Raw genomic sequence first — 17,030 nt, 5'->3', positions numbered from 1 at the left:
CATAATATAAATACATATAAAACTGTCAAGAGATTTATTCTAAAAGACACCTCTTCAGCTGAGAGTCAGAGAGTGAAGACACACACACGCTGCAGATTTTACTTGTAAGGGCAGTCACAGAGCGCTCACACGAGAGTGGGGGCCCTGTGATCAGCGCTCTGTTCTTGCACTTGTCTTTATTTATACACAAGAAAAGTTGTTCAGTGGGATGTTGGTACGTGAGCATGTGCATATGTGTGTGTGTGTGTGTGTGTGTGTGTGTGTGTGTGTGTGTGTGTGTGTGTGTGTGTGTGTGTGTGTGTGTGTGTGTGTGTGTGTGTGTGTGGAATGTGGGAAGCAGCTCTTTTTCCTGGTAAGAGTTCAGAACTGCTTGTTCAGCTTCTTACTATCGCTGTGGGAAGATTCAGATAAAAATATCAGAACAAGTTTTATAAAGAACAATCAGTTCTAAGTAATAAAAAGGTCATCATGCAGTATTCTATCACATGTAAACTTATATCATTAAAAGCTTATACTGACTACTAAGTACAATTTTCCAGTGACAAAAACAAACACAGATAATCAAAATGATGTAAATGTATGATATCTCTAATTCTTTGTAGAGCATAAAAAGTAGAAGAACATACTAAAATTGGTAAACTTGAACAACAGGAAAAGGCTCTTGATCAGTATGCAGATAAGTGGAGGAAGAAAACTTGATGAAACAAAACATGTTACACCTCACTGTTGTAAAAAAGAAGCCTCACACTCTTGATCTGTTTTTTTCTGTTACACCTTTGCAGTACCTTGTAGGACAACACTGTGACCCCACCAGTTCTTGTCATCTGCATGTGACACTAGAAATATGGCATTGTTATAGAGCCTGGATATTTGAGTTGCTGTGGCATTTTTGGCAGCTAAAACCATTCATACATCCATTTTCTTCCACTTCTCTGGAGCAAGTTTGCAGGGACAGCAGCCAAAGCAGAGAAGGCCAGACCTCCCTCTCCCTAGACGTCTCTTCTGTCTTCTCAGGGGAACACTAAGGTGTTCACAGATCAGCCGAGAGATAAAGTCTCTCCAGCATTTCCTGGGTCTGCCCCGGTGTCTCCTTTTGGTGGGCCCGAACCACCTCAACCGGATCCTTTCGATGTGGAGGATTAGCCCCTTCCCCTTGGCCAAACTCCTCACCCTATCTCTAAGGGAGAGGCCAGCCATCCTTTGGAGAAAGCTCATTTCCACCACTTGTATCGGCGATCTTGTTCTTTCAGTCTTCAGTGATCTTCTCTGGCTCTTGACGAAGGCAGTCACACTTTCTCCCTTTCCTTTCCCTTCCCTTATCTTTCCTGCTTGGCTTTCTCATGTCTCTGTCTAGTCTTGTCTACTCCTCTCCCTCTACCCTGGAAGAGTCTCACAGTCTGTTCTCTAAAACCTAAAAGAGGAATTATGGATTTGATCATCTTGTCCCTGAATGCAATTGACACCCGTTTCTCAACGAGAAGCCTGGGTTCAGGAGAGCCCATTGAAGACAAGATGGCTGCTAGGTTGCAGACACACAGCTTGGCAGGTCCTGTGCGTTTGCCAAAAAACCCATCTAAAAACCCCTGGATGTTGACATCAACTTGTCTTTTTGTTTTTATACATTTTTATCTTCTGTGGAGTTCGACATGTCCAAGAAAGCTGGATAATTAAACCACTTTCCCAGCCAAATGGAGTCAACATCTTTTGTTCACAAGATTCTTGGATTTTGGTCATGCTAGACCACCCCCAGGTAAACATGAGCAATCAAATATACCACAACTGTTGCTGGAGATTCTGAAACTTGTTCTGATGCTACTTTTGGCTGGTGATATAGAACTAAATCCTGGACCTAATTCAAACATCAGTGATTTGGACTGGCTACAACTAATTAGCCTAGTTAGCCTAGGCCTGGGCCTCCATCTCAGCTGCCTGGGCCTCCATTTCAGCTTCCTGGGCCTACATTTCAGCTTCCTGGGCCTCCATTTCAGCTGCCTGGGCCACCATTTCAGCTTCCTGGGTTTCCACCTCGGCTGCCTGGGCCTACATTTCAGCTAGCTGGGCTTTCACCTCAGCTGCTCGGGCCTCCACCTCGGGCGATCGTGGCTCAAGAGTTGGGAGTTCGCCTTGTAATCGGAAGGTTGCTGGTTCGAGCCCCGGCTTGGACAGTCTCGGTCGTTGTGTCCTTGGGCAAGACACTTCACCCGTTGCCTACTGGTGGTGGTCAGAGGGCCCGGTGGCGCCAGTGTTCGGCGGCCTCGCCTCTGTCAGTGCGCCCCAGGGTGGCTGTGGCTACAATGTAGCTTGCCATCACCAGTGTGTGAATGTGTGTGTGAATGGGTGGATGACTGGATATGTAAAGCGCTTTGGGGTCCTTAGGGACTAGTAAAGTGCTATATAAATACAGGCCATTTACCATTTTACCATTTACCTCGGCTGCCTGGGTTTCAATCTTGGCTGCCTGGGCTTCCACCTCAACTGCCTGGGCCTCCACCTCAGCTGCCTGGGCCTACATTTCAACTAGCTGGGCCTCCACCTCAGCTGCCTGGGTCTCCACCTCGGCTGCCTGGGCCTCCACCTCAGCTGCCTGGGCCTACATTTCAGCTAGCTGGGCCTCCACCTCAGCTGCACGGGCCTCCACCTCAGCTGCCTGGGTCTCCACCTCAGCTGCTTGGGTTTCAATCTTGGCTGCCTGGGCCTACACCTCAGCTGCCTGGGCCTACACCTCAGCTGCCTGGGCTTCCACCTAGGCTGCCTGGGTCTCCACCTCGGCTGCCTTGGCCCCCAACGCGGCTGCCTGGGCCCCCATCTTGGCTGCCTGGGCCCCCACCTGCTGTACCCAAACTACAGTCTCCGGTAAAGGGTTTCTCATCATTAAATGCTCATAGCATTGTCAACAAAAGGACAAGAAATCCTGCTATTAAAATTTACAGAGGAACAAAGATCTGAAAGACATTTAATCAGGCTAAAGTAATCTGGGACACTAAAAATAAACCAAAGGGGCTTCTATGTGGACATATTAACATTCGCAGTATGTTTTACTCAGTTGTATATAGTATTTGTATTTGTATTCTATTTTTATCTTATTGTATATTTATTTTATTTTATTCTACTGTATATAGTATTTTATTTTATTCTATTCTGTACAGTTGTGTACTGTATTTATTCTTATTGTATTCTAATTTTTGCCTCATAACTTTTGCACTGTCCACTTCCTGCTGTGACAAAACAAATTTCCCACGTGTGGGACTAATAAAGGTTATCTTATCTTATCTTACCAAAGCATGAGCAACTGGAACATATTCTAAGCAATTCCAATATTTCTATTTTGGGTATCTCTGAATCTTGGCTCACAAGTTCTTCTCCTGAGTCTGCGGTTGTCTTTCCAGAGTACACAGTATTCAGAAGGGATAGAATTGGAACAAGAGGAGGAGGAATACTTGTGTATGTAAAAAAAACACCTGGATTGCTCTTTACTTAGTTCACCAATAGATGTCGAAATAGAACATATTTCTGTTAAAATCACTCTTTCCCCAGAAATGTCATTTACGTTGATCTGTTTATATCGCCCTCCTTCCGCAAAGAATATTTTTTATGAACAACTACAGATATTACTTAAATATCATACTATAAATAATAAGTCTAATGAAATAATTGTAATGGGAGATTTTAATGTCAACTGGGACTGTGAAAAGGACACAAAAACACTCAAGGACATAATGGAGACTTTGAACTTTACTCAACACATTGAACAACCCACAAGAATAACAAGACACTCTAAAACTAAAATAGATCTGGTTTTCAGTAATAAGCCCGAGCGAATTATTAAATCTTATAATTTTATCACTGGTATTTCAGACCACAATTTTATATTATGTTCTAGAAAACTTATAAAATCACGGGTTAAGAATGACTTTCAAAGTTCATCTAACAGGAGATCCTTTTATGAATTTATACCAAGAAGTTAGCGACAAAATGTAGCAGAAGCATTAGCATCAGTTAACTGGGAGCCTTTATTGTGTAGTGATGATCCACAATTCTGCAGCAGTCACTTCACTGACATTGTTAAGGATGTTATATCAACATACTCCATTAGAGGTCGACAAAAAATAAAGACAACATCTAATTTGCCCTGGTTAAACAAAGAGTGCAAGAATTTAATGAAAACAAGAGATCAATTACTAAAGCAGTTCCTGAAAACAGGTCTAACTCTGGATAGACACTAATAGTCACTCCACAGATACTGCCCTGTGTATGTTAGTGGAGAACTTGAAGAGCTTGCTGGACAAGAGTCCCTGTGTTGGAGCTGTATTTTTAGATCTGAAGAAGGCTTTCTACTCTGTAAACCATCAGATATTGTTGTCCAGATGGACTCAGTTTAATATCTCCAGTCAGGCTCTTCAGTGGTTTGCCTCATATCTCTCACACAGGAAACGGTGTGTGGTGTTGGATGGGGTTAAATCTCCATATTTAGACTGTGATACAGGGGTTCCTCAAGGATCTGTTCTTGGGCCCTTATTGTTCTCTCTTTTTATCAATAACTTACCTGAAGTCTGTCCAAATATATTTGCTCAAATGTATGCGGATGATACAGTTATATATATGCAAGAAAATAGTGTCCAGCAGGTGGCAAAAGATCTTACAACTGCTTTAGCATTAATGCATATCTGGCTGGAGGACTCATGCCTAATGTTGAACACCTCAAAAACTGTCTGCATGTATTTTTCAAAACGCCCCTTAAACTTGAAGCAGTCAAACATATTCCTGGATGGAGTAGAGCTTGAATTAGCTCCAGAATTTAAATATCTTGGGGTCATTCTAGACCCAACATTATCCTTCAAGAGTCACATAAATAAAGTGTCCCAGGTACTTAAATTCAATAATCGAAATTTTAATCATATACGTAATAATTTAAATATGAATGTTGCAAAAACGTATTTTTACTCAAGGATGATCTCTCATATGGACTATTGTTTGACATCCTGGTCACTTGCTTGTCCAACAACACTTAAAACTATTGAAAATATTTATAAAAGAAGTTTAAAACTACTTGACAAAAAACCGACTTCCCACTTGTTTATACCCCACAGACGGACAGCATTTGGGCAGAACGTCCTCTCTGTCAAGGGAGGCCATCTGTGGAACAGTCTTCCTCAACCCATTAGAGAATGCTCTACACTCAATTTGTTTAACGCAAAGGTTAAAAACTGGTTATGGACAAATCAAGTGTGTGATCATGTATGAGTTGTATAGTTTTAATGTTTTATTTGGGAACAGAATGGTGTGTATGTGTAAGTTTGGTGATGGAGTTTTTATTATGAATGAATGATGAATTTTTATGAATTATTATGTCTATTTTTTATGCTTAAGGACAACAGATGGAAATTAGCCCTTGGCTATAATCTGGTATGTTTACATTCATGTAATTTTTTTTTACATTTATGTTCATTAACATGCACTGTCCTAAATAAATAAATAAATGACATCTACCTTTTTGGAATCATGATAACAGGGTTCTTGCTGATCGGCACTGGCTTGGCACTGGCTTGGCACTGGTTTATCGAAGAATAAAGAAAGCGGAAACAGCTGTTCAAATCCCCACAAGGCTGCCTGCTATGTTGATTGGAATGATGGAGTGAGCCGTGGCTTCTCAGAATGGACTCATTAGATGCAGCACGGATGACATCTTGGAAAAGCTTGCTCTCCAATGGGAATGGCGAGGAACCAGTGATGGACATTAGATCGACTGTAAAATTGACATGCCATGGTTCACACTATAGCAAGAACACCACCATTATTTCATGCGGCTACCATATCGGCGCCAGCTGTGGTCTCAAGGCTGGAGCTGAACATAAGAAACAATTTCTCCCCTGATAACAAACTGTGTTTAGACTCTTCGTTCCAAATGCCCGCGTAGCAAGTTGCCCATTTCGCTGCAGGGCAACTTGCATGTGACAAATAAAGGCTTTCTTGACTTGGCTTGACTTGGCTTCAGTCACTACCCAAAGCTCGTGAGCATAGGTGAGCGTAGGGACGTAGATTGACCGGTAATTCAAGAGTGTCGCTTTTACACTCACCCCTTTTTTCACCAAGACTCTGATTCTGGTCACACTTGTTTGTGTTCCAGGGTTTGGTTCTTATTATAGCTGTAATTCCTCTACACCTATTCTTTGTAATGTCAGGTTTTAGTTTGGTTATCTAGTTTTTAGGTTGCTTTTGCACTATTATTTCTGCAATCATGCTCCCCTGTGTTGTACTGTACTGTACACCACCTTAGCGATCTTCACTGCCATGTGTTTGCATTATTATGTTACCGTGGTTCAGCCTTCATATTTGTCTGCAGAGACCTCAAAAAAATATGGCGTCCTCTTCAGTGGGCGGAGCCGAAGCTGGTGTCACGATCACATCACTGATGTGGTCAAGTTCATGTAACCCAACGAATTAAATAAATGCATTTGGTACAAATATATACAGTTGTAAAAATAAATAAATATAAATAAATAAGTATAGCCATAAAAATCAGAAGATTAAATGCAATTTTAATTAAGTGGGCCGTGTCAAATGGCATCAAATATGAAATGAGTCTGCTGTGATCCTGTGACAACAAATGCTTGTGTGTGGAGTCCATTTCACTCTAGGTATTACTCAATGTTTTTCCTCGGTGACCGATGACAATGGAATATTTTTCAGTCTAACCTAAAGTCACATGTCACAGATTTCAAAGAAAAGAGAAAAATAAAAACAGCTTCATAGGATTTTGACAGCATTTTATTATCTCCAGGAACAGTAGTGCAACATTAAAATGCACATCTTTAGCTGTACAAAACTTTGACTTGAAGCATTAAAAAGTGAAAAATAGAAATGGATGACTTCAAGCGATTATGCAAAAGTTGTGACATTAAATAAATACAAAGTGTATTGTATGAAAGTATTTACAGACTGAATCAACATTTAATTTAACAAGTGGCTGTTTAATGGAAGGTTGTGCAATTCCAACTGAACGGCAGATCTCTGTGCAGTGAAATCTACAGTCTGACCAGTGTCTGTCTCTCTGTTCTTCCTGCACACATTTTCACTGCGCAAATGATTCAACAGATGCTTTCACAACTTCTGCGAGAGCATACACATCAGAGGTTTTACCCAGCAATGAGAATACGTATGTTTTTCACAAATATTGTAAGCGATATGCTAGTATTCCTGTGCCTTACAATCTTTGGGTATATAGAAAGAGGTGATTAAAAGCCAAATATGGTATGGCCCCCAGCAAATGAAAAAGGCTGCAATAATAGAGTGTTGCACCACCCTCCAGAGAGTGGTGCGGTACTCTGAACGGATAATTGAAGGTGAGCTTCCCTCCCTCCAGGACATCTACAAAAAGTGGTGCCTGAGGAAAGCAGGGAGGATCATCAAAGACTCCAGTCACCCCAGCCACAAACTGTTCAAACTATTTCCGTCAGCCAGGAAGTACTGGAGTATCCGGTCCCGAACCAGCAGACTGAGAGACAGCTTTTTCCATCAGGCAACTTTGACATTATGCATACATCTATGCAATTTCTTTTGCACAATATTCAACTGCTGACCTCTGTATATTTTATTTTATTTTATTTGTATATATATAATTAGTATAAATATCTAGTAATGTGCATACATTCTTATATTTGTACATATATTTATTCTTAAAATTCTGACATTCCTGCTCTTACATTTAGTTGTGTCTTATGTTTATTGTATCACACCTCTGTTGCTTGTGAAGCTTGCACACAAGCATTTCACTCATATGTGCTGTACCAGTGTACCAGAACATGTGATGTGACAATAAAAGCAGAGCTATAATCCTGTACCTCTCTGCCACCCTCAAGACGGTTTTGCGAGGCTTAGCAAAACCTTGCAAAACTTGCATAACAAATGTATACAGCATGATCACTCACTTTGTCATCAGTGGATGTGACGTTTGCCATTTTGAATTTTCTGGTAAATATGAAATTAAAACACAATTGAACACAATGATTGAGCAGTTTTCTCTAAAATGACAGAAACTGTTGATTTTGGTTCTATTTTGTATATTATATTGTGGCAGAGCTTTGTGTGCGGTGCAGCTGTGGGGGAGGTGAGCGGTGTCAACACACACACCTCACCGGCATAAATAGACCGAACTAGGTCCTGTTGTGGTTGTTGTTGGTATGTGGTCGACAGTGAGCTGAAAAGCATGAAAATGCGTTTGGGTCTGTTGTGGATCTTTCACATATATCACACCAAAAGGACTAATAAAGTACCAAATTTCAGAAAACAGACACAACAACTTACTTCAAAAAACAACTGTCAAGTCTTCCATTAAATTTCACTGTTGTGAAAATGCTGTGAAATGGATGTTCTTTTGAAATTTATTAGTTCCTGTTTTTGTTTCCCACTGAGTCAGAGATTACACAAAAAACCCAAAAACGACATCATGAAAAAAAAGGTTTAAATTAACTTGTGCAACAATTTTTCACATGAAAAATGAAGCTTCATCAAAATAATCCTGGGAAATAACTGTCTATTGTGCCAGCTATACAAAACCCATATGGTGACTTGAGCAACAACCTCTTTTTCCTTTAGACTGAAAATAAACAATAAAATCTTTGTTTATTTTATATATTTTTTTACTAACTGAAACAGACTCAAAAACAAATGTAACTTTTGTTCTGTTTTTTTGTGTAAAGCATGAGGGTATCTAAAATTAGAATAAATAAAAAGGCAGAAACCCCAGTATCCTTTTGGAAGGAAAGTATTTCTTGCTGAAAATATGTAAACATGATATTAATACACATAAATGCAAAAACATAACATCAAACACAGATCATCAAACTGATATGGGTTAATGACATTTCTAAGGCATAAAACAGGAGACAAACATACTAAAATTAAACTAGCACAAAGCTACAGATTTTATTTCCATGTTTTTTTCCCATGGTTCAAATTTTCAAATTGAGATATTTTCCTCACATGGTATATTGTGGTTATTTTCATATCCTAATTTCATTAAAAATGATTCCTAATAAATTCATACAACTTAGACTTTTTAGGTTGCTAAAATTTTGTTAGATATACAAGCAAATTACTCTGTCGTCGTAACAGGTAGGTTTTCAAAACTCACGAGCTTAGTGTTAAGTGAAGACATGAGCTGTCCACTGATTATCACTTGGTGATTTGCTAGATTACTTTATGGAGGAAGAAATCCTGGGCACCCAGACATATTAGCTGTGCCTCAATTCAGGAGTTGCATCCTTTGGAGGACCCGGCCCACATAGACCGTGAAGGCCGGGTCCTTCAAAGACCTCTGAAATGGGACCGACTAGCCTTCAGATTTGCATCACCGCTGTCTCGGTGGAGTTTAATAAACCCAGCCGTCTGCTCCTTGTTATCTAAAATATAACAGGACAATGGAGTAAATTCTCGACCATCTCACACTTTTGTTTAATCAGTTTTCTGTTTGATGTTTATTCAGCTGTATAAAAACTGTAACTTTAATCTCAGCCAAACCGATTTACTCGCAAACAAATAAAACACTGAAAAAAGCCAAACAATACAATTTTAAAGTTATCTTAGTGACTTATATATCATGTTTAACCCGAGTAGCAAGAGACCCCGCGGGGTCTGAAAACGATGTGCCGGGAGTCCGGTGTTAGCCAGCTCTATTGAACCTTGACCACCTGGTCAGCTATCGAGTTGGTGGGTAACTCCGAAAACGTCAGAGCACTTTTGCAAATATGTGATGTCTCGATAAACTGAGCAGATATTTGAAGTTTACACAGCTACATTCTCACCTAAAAATATGGGAAAAACCTGTCCCAGAAAATTCTGGGATAGGTTGGACCACGAAGGATACACCCGACCCATCGTTCAAGTGCAGCGAAATGAAGGACGCATTTGTCGGCCACATTTGGAGCAGCGTTCGAATTGGGACAGCCTTCGTCGCCTTTCTGTGACATAATTGGCCTTGAAATGTGGCCTCCGAAAGATGCAGCCCCTGAACTGAGACACAGCCACAGTGTGCTATTTTCCACCGTTTATCTTCTACTGATGAGGAGGACGTCACTACGTTGAATTATTGAGGCAATTCTTCTTATTGGATGAAAAACAGAGAAATCCAAGGTAACCGGTTTGGATCCGTATGAGGCAGAAAGGTGAGAAAAGAAAAACAAAACAAATCAAACAAAAAAGAACAAAAAACCTAGTATAAAAGTAGGTTTTCAGTGCCATTAAAACCCACTAACAATGTTTAATAATAGTTAAATAGATGCATGAAATAAACCTTTAATTCAGCCAAAATTACTGAGTTTTGGTTATGTAAACTATGAGCACCATGACTGACCTCACTCGTGCATTAACATCCTAATGAGAGCGTGTGATCTGCATGTTGGAATACGGTTACCAAGAAGCCTTGATCATTTTAAGATATTATAATGTAACATTTTTATAAGTAAAATAGCTTGTTGCTGAGGAAGCTCCTGTTAGTTTACCCAGTTATTGAGTTGTTTATAATGTTTATATTTACTTTATGTATTCGTTTGTGTATTTCTGTGCCTAGTTCTCATTTTCTTCAGAGTTTAGTTTTTACCTGAGTGTCCCTTCCTCTTGTGTCTAGTCTTTTGTATTTAGTCCAGTCATGTGTCTGTTTTCCATGTTCCTTTATGAATTCCTTATGCTTTTGCTTCTAGTTTTGCAGCCATGACTTCTTCTGCTGTCTTGTTCGGCCGTCTCCACTCCATTTAGTCGCTGTCTCCCCTTTTTCTCATGTCAGAATGTCTGATTGTATTTCAAAATCTGCCTCATGCCTCATTTTTTTTGGTATCTCCGGTGTGTTTTCTGTAGTTAAATATTTCAGTCTGTGTATTTCTTTAATTTTAGGTTTTGGTAGCTGTAGTTTCAGTTTCACTGTTTTGGATTGTGTTTTTTGCCATTTTGGCTTTTGCCTTTTTGGATTTCAACAGGCTGGAAATTAATAGCTTGCTTTAAAATTTACCTCACTCTACCTCTGCATGTCTGCATATTGGTTATCCATTCAATATTCAGTCTGCATGTCTTGCAAATTACGACAGTTAAATTAAATGCAACCACAGTTTCCTGAACAAGAGGACTGATATCTGATACTTAGTTTGTGACTTATTTCACAGAAGTGGCTCTGAAAACAGCCTAACATTATGCACAGTATCATTTTGGAGTCTTTGCAGTTATATTTCTATACTGACTGCACTTGCAAGCTGCATAAATTTAACAGAAAATATATTGGGTGTTGTTGTTCGGCTTATTTTTATTTTTTTTTACTGTTGCCTTGCTTAAATGGTTGAACTGCTGCTATATCAGCCTATAGCATCTCTTGCTCTCACGCTCAGTGCACAACCTGTATGTTCAGGCCAAATGTAAAAAAAAAAAAAAAGCGGTGATTGTTTTCATATTGCATCATGTGGGGAAGGAAAAAGGTTGCCCAAGTGATTTTGTTTTTTCATGAGATGACGGGACATGACATGGTTTTTGTAACGCGGCGTCTCTTCTTGTTTTTTAATCTCCAAAAACATCACAGCTTTTTCGTCACACTGAAATTCAACAGAAGACATGACAACTGATGCTTACGGTAAGTTTATCAGTAATAGTTATACTCTGAATTTGGTACTTAATTACGCTTCATGCTTTACTACTATACAAAAACTAAAGTACATGTTTCTCTCATTTAAGGCAGATTTGCTAAGCTAATGTGTTTAATTATAGAAAATTAAAAATGGAAAACAACATGACAGCTAATGATGGAGTGAGGGATCCTGTACATTACATTTGTAGAGTTGAATTTCCAATTTTTACTGGGACTTTCTTCATCTTAATCTTCATCAGTGTTTTTTTCAAAAATTGGGTACTTTAATCCCTTTGGTTTTATCTGTTATACAAAAACTAGAAACAAAATCAACAGTTTCTGTCATTTTAGAGAATTGTGATTGTGTTTGGTTGCATTTTATTTTGTATGTATGTTTTATTTTTTTCCAGAAAACTGAAAATGGCAAGCGTCACATCTGGACTGAGTAATGATGCTGAATACATGTGTGATACTAATGCTCCCACCATCACTGGACCCCTTTTCATTTTGATCTTCATCCTCAGTATCATAGGCAACAGCCTCCTCTTATGTGTTCTTTTCATCTACGAGGGCCTGAAAAGTATCACAAATATTTTCATCCTGAACCTGGCCTGCTCTGATTTGATCTTCACCATCACACTTCCATTTTGGGCTGTTCATCACCTACACCACTGGGTCTTTGGGGACTTTATCTGCAAATTCATGACTGCTGCATTCTTTGTTGGTTTGTACAGCAGTGTCATTCTGCTGACTGCCATGACAGTGGCACGTTTCATTAGGGTGGTGCTGCCAAACTGGAAAAATAATCGTGCTCTAAGAAAGAAGTGTGCAGTTGGTGCTTGTATAGCTGCCTGGATCATCAGCATCTCAGCGTCCCTGACGGATGCAACAAAAGTAAAGTTTGAAAACTTGGATGGTGAAAACTATTGCTATGATGAATCTGAAGACAAGCTTGGACATTATCTCCAAGTGTCACTGCTATTCTTCCTCCCACTGGCCATCATTATTTTTTGCTATTCTGCAATCCTCAAGACAGTTTTACAAGGTTTAAATAGAAAGAAGCACAAGACTATAGCTGTGCTGTTGTGTATTGTTGCAGCCTTTTTCATTTGCTGGGGGCCATACCATATTATGCTTTTAATTACTTCCCTTTATAAACCCAAAGGTTGCAAGGCAGAGGAACGGTTAGAAGTTGCCTACCATATTAGTGAAATGCTTGCCTATTCTCACTGCTGTATGAACCCTCTGCTATATATGCTCTCAAAGAAGTTGCGAAAGCATCTTTTAAATCTTTTGCGCTGTGAAAATGTGCGCAGGAAGAAGAGAGAGAGAGACACCAGGCAGAATGTGGCTTTCACTGCTGACAGTCCACATAGTCAGTCATTAAATTAAACATTGATTCAGTTTGTAACTGTAAATGTAGAGACTGTATTTCTTTCATATATATATATATATATATATATATATATACATACATATGTTTATTTGTGTCTGTATGATTAGTTTTATTCTGATTTTAGTGTTTGCCTGTGAGTGTAGTTTTGATTTTATTTGCATGATTTTATTCTGATATTTGTATTGCATGTTTCTAGTTGTTTGTTTTATTATATAAATATATAATGTTGTTCTAATCCATTGTGGGCTGGCTGGACATGGGACTGTTTAGCTAATAGCAGGCACCTGTTGAGGCGTGAGATTGGTGTTTTGTTTGTTTTTTCCCTCGTCCTCCTGGGACTAGGCTGGGGTGGTCCCCACGTCAGAAGAGGAGTTCCTGTCTCTAACTTTTACACACAAGGAATATTCGTCTTGGGTTGTTGGACAATGGACTGGTGGGAATGTGTGGGAATTTGGTGTACAACGAACAACGAATTTTATGGCAAGTTTCTTTTTTTTTTGTCTTTTAAATCAGGTTTTATTATTGCTTTCTGCATCTGGGAATACTTTTTTTTCCCAGTTAGACGTGTTTGGTCTCTGGGTTTCTGATTCACTTGCTTCCCCGTTGTATTCAAAGGACCTCCTGGTATGACATTTTGGCGCACCAGCTTTAGGTTCTACGTGTGTGAATATATATGCAAAAACTTACATTCACTGCTTTTATTTGCAATGCTGCCTCTGTACAAAATAACAACAATGTAATCAGTCAAAATATAAAATACAGTCAGAATGTTAAATAAAACTTAAAAGTAAGGAAGGAATTGTGCTATTAGACAAATCATAAAAATGTGCGGGTATTTAATTTTTACAAACGAAATGTTGGCGTTGTGATGAAAGCAGCAGTGGGTTTTTGTTTTGTTTTGTTTGTAACGATTCGTTTCATTGAGTCACAGTGACCCCTGTAGATTGTTGTCATTTATAGATCTCTGGTTTCATGTCATTGTGCCGGAACACAACATCTAAAGTTGCCCAACTTATTTAAATTTTAGTCAGTCTTCTGAATATGGATGGAAAAATAAGACATCCCAGATCTGAATGAATGAAATATTCTTATTAAATACTTTGTTCTTTACATAGTTGAATGTGCTGACAACAAAATCACACAAAAATTATCAACGGAAATCAAATTTAACAACCAAGGAGGTCTGGATTTGGAGTCACACTCAAAATGAAAGTGGAAAAACACACTACAGGCTGATTCGACTTTGATGTCAGGTCCTTAAAACAAGTCAAAATGAGGCTAAGTAGTGTTTGTGTGTTGCCTCCATGTGCCTGTATGACCTCCCTACAATGCCTGGAGATGCTCCTGATGAAGTGGCAGATGGTAAGTAAGTAAGTAAAACTTTATTTATATAGCACCTTTCAAGATAAAAATCACAAAGTGCTTCACAGAAGCTAAAACCTAAAAATAAAAATCAACCAAAAGCAAGTTTAAAAAGATGGGTTTTTAGCTGTTTTTTAAAAGCGACCACTGAGTCCACAGATCTCAGGCTCAAAGGGAGAGAGTTCGACAATCTGGGGGCCACAATTCCAAAAGCTTTGTCGCCTTTTGTTTTCAGCCTCGTGTGTTGGACAGCAAGCAAGCCCTGGTCACATGACCTCAGGGACCTGCTGGGAATGTATGGATGTAAAAGTTCACTTATATATGTTGGTGCTTGTCCATGCAGAGCCCTGAAAGTCAAGGTCAAAACCTTAAACTGGATTCTGAATTTAACGGGGAGCCAGTGCAGCTCAATCAGCAGGGGTGTGACATGGGAAAACTTGGAGGACTTGGTCAGAAGCTTTGCAGCAGCGCTCTGAACAACTTGTAGACGCTCCAAAGAGGCTTTATATAAACAAGTAAACAAAGAATTACAATAGTCCAGACGAGATGAAACAAATGCATGAAGGACAATTTCTAATTCGGAGCGCGATACAATGGACTCAGCTTAGCAATGTTTCTCAAGTGATAAAAACAGGAGCGAACCAAAGATTTTACATGAGCATCCAAAGTCAGAGCTGAGTCAATACTAACACCAAGGCTCCTGATAGACGGTTTTGCAAATGTAGCAAGTGGACCCAAGTTTTCCATAACACTAGGTACAAATTTTTAGGAGCACAAACAAGAACTTCAGTCTTCTCCTCATTTAGTTGAAGAAAGTTTCCAGCCATCCAACATCTAATGGAGTCTATGCACTTGTGCAAAATCTGTAGCTTGGAAACATCATGGGGCTTAAAGGAGATATATAACCGAATATCATCTGCATAGCAGTGATACGAAATGTCCTTAAAGTGCTCAATAAGTGTTGAAGAGGAAGTAAATACAGTAAGAACAATAAAGGCCCCGAAACTGAACCTCTGGGGGCCTGGGATCTGGGAGTGATCTCCTCCCAGGCCTCTTCCACACTCCCTCCCCTTACCCCCAACCAGTCACGGGACATGGCTGTGCCTCCCTGAGCCTGGTCAAGTAAAGGCTTTGACATATATATCATTAGTAAATCTGGCCCTCTATGCCCCTCCTTCATAATCCGGTGTCAGACTGTTAAAGAGAGAAGTGTAAGGTCATTCATATTCTCAGCAAACCGTTCTTCTCTTTTCCTGAGGGCTTATCAGTTCTCCTAGTTTTCATTGAGGTGTAGGAACCATGAGAAGGAAGGGAACGAAAAAAAAAAGGTTAGGAATAGAAGATACTTTTGAAACGCACCCTTTGTGTTTCCCTGATGATCATCAGTGATACAGATTCTTAGATGCAATTTAGGACACCTACACTATGCTTGGTGACCCCATATCTAATTTATATGTTGACTATATTTGAATGTTTTTTTTAAATATATTTAATCTTTACACTCAAAAGTTTTAACAGCGCTGAGACTGCAGCTGAAACAATAAAAAGAACAAACTGATAACATCCGAAGTGGTTGTGGTCTGAGGTTTCGTTTAAAATCAACTGCAAGCGCAACGTTTTACCTTTAGTTTCACTTTGATCTTGAGCGAGGAAACTGAAGCGATTTTCTTGTTTCCGTTAGCAGGTTGGGAGACATTAAAGTTTCAGAGATGCCGTTTAGTCCTGTATAGGCCATCTCCTCCCTGTATCCGTCTGACCTAATGTAGTCTTAACTTGTTGCAACTAGATTTTGTCGTTTTCCTCTCACTAACTGTTTACTTGTTTTATCATGCAGCACAGGGACTTTAGGTGGTATTTGATGGCTCATAGGCTTACTGTGGAAACATGGTGTCCTCCTGTGACCCAGAGGAAAAACAAGTTATGATACTTATTTATTTATCTTTTTAGAATAATGGAAGCATTGCGTTTAAAACAAACATATTGCATTTTTTTAAAACAAAATTGTTATGTATTTGTTGTTTTTATCATCTGTAGTAGAGTATATTGTATCAGGTGTTGTTTAATCACAGAATGTTGTGATGTAATAATGTCATACATTTTCAAAATCTATGTGGATTTCCGTTAAAGGAAATTTTGTTACATATTGAAGCAATTAGACAGAAGCAGATGTAATTACTAAAATATCATATTGTGGCATGTTGGGAGTGGCTAGTTAGCTCCCATCATGCCTTGGGAATATGTGTTGCTGTTTAAGATGTTTATTGTTTTGTGACTCTTAACTGTTCTTGTTGATGCTGCAGTATAAATTCATTGACAGTTATTGTTTGATGGAAATAATCTTGTACCATGAGTGAGTTCAGGCATGTAGTTATTGACCCTCTGAAGCACAGTGTAATACAGCAGAAGCGTTCAGTGAAGTTCTCCCTTTTTCTGCTTGGGGTAAGATAACATGCTCAACCTCAGCATGGGTTCTTTACTGTTAAGATTCCTCAGTTTGGCACAATATTAACAATAGACAAATAGACTTCTCATTTTAACTTTTGTTTTTGTCAACCTTGCTTCTGCACACCTATACACTCATATCAGTGTTAGATCGTTTCATCCACAAATGACAAAGGACCGGGAGACAGAAAGGATTTTACTCATAACTGTGGAAGTGGAGTTGTTCTT

At 39.2% G+C, this 17,030-nt stretch overlaps 1 protein-coding gene across 1 annotated transcript; it reads left to right on the top strand.

Moving 5' to 3' along the window:
• The first annotated feature begins 11,503 nt into the window (after positions 1–11,503).
• Positions 11,504–12,994, top strand: LOC146647928 (chemokine XC receptor 1-like). Its single transcript, XM_085389710.1, has 2 exons — positions 11,504–11,608; positions 12,013–12,994. Exon 2 carries the CDS (start codon positions 12,023–12,025, stop codon positions 12,992–12,994), a length of 972 nt encoding a protein of 323 aa, XP_085245836.1. The 5' UTR covers positions 11,504–11,608; positions 12,013–12,022.
• The last annotated feature ends 4,036 nt before the right edge of the window (positions 12,995–17,030 follow it).

This window comes from Rhamphochromis longiceps, linkage group LG18 (genome assembly GCF_057381845.1).
Source record: "Rhamphochromis longiceps isolate RC_006_pf linkage group LG18, R_longiceps_female_GT1.1, whole genome shotgun sequence".
Lineage (NCBI taxonomy): Eukaryota > Metazoa > Chordata > Actinopteri > Cichliformes > Cichlidae > Rhamphochromis > Rhamphochromis longiceps.
The sequence above is the reverse complement of the archived record's forward strand: the minus strand, read 5'-3'. Positions and strand labels throughout refer to the sequence as shown.

Bases quoted from the DNA above. Each gene is read 5' to 3' on its own strand.
- LOC146647928 (XM_085389710.1), top strand. From the start codon at position 12,023: ATGGCAAGCGTCACATCTGGACTGAGTAATGATGCTGAATACATGTGT.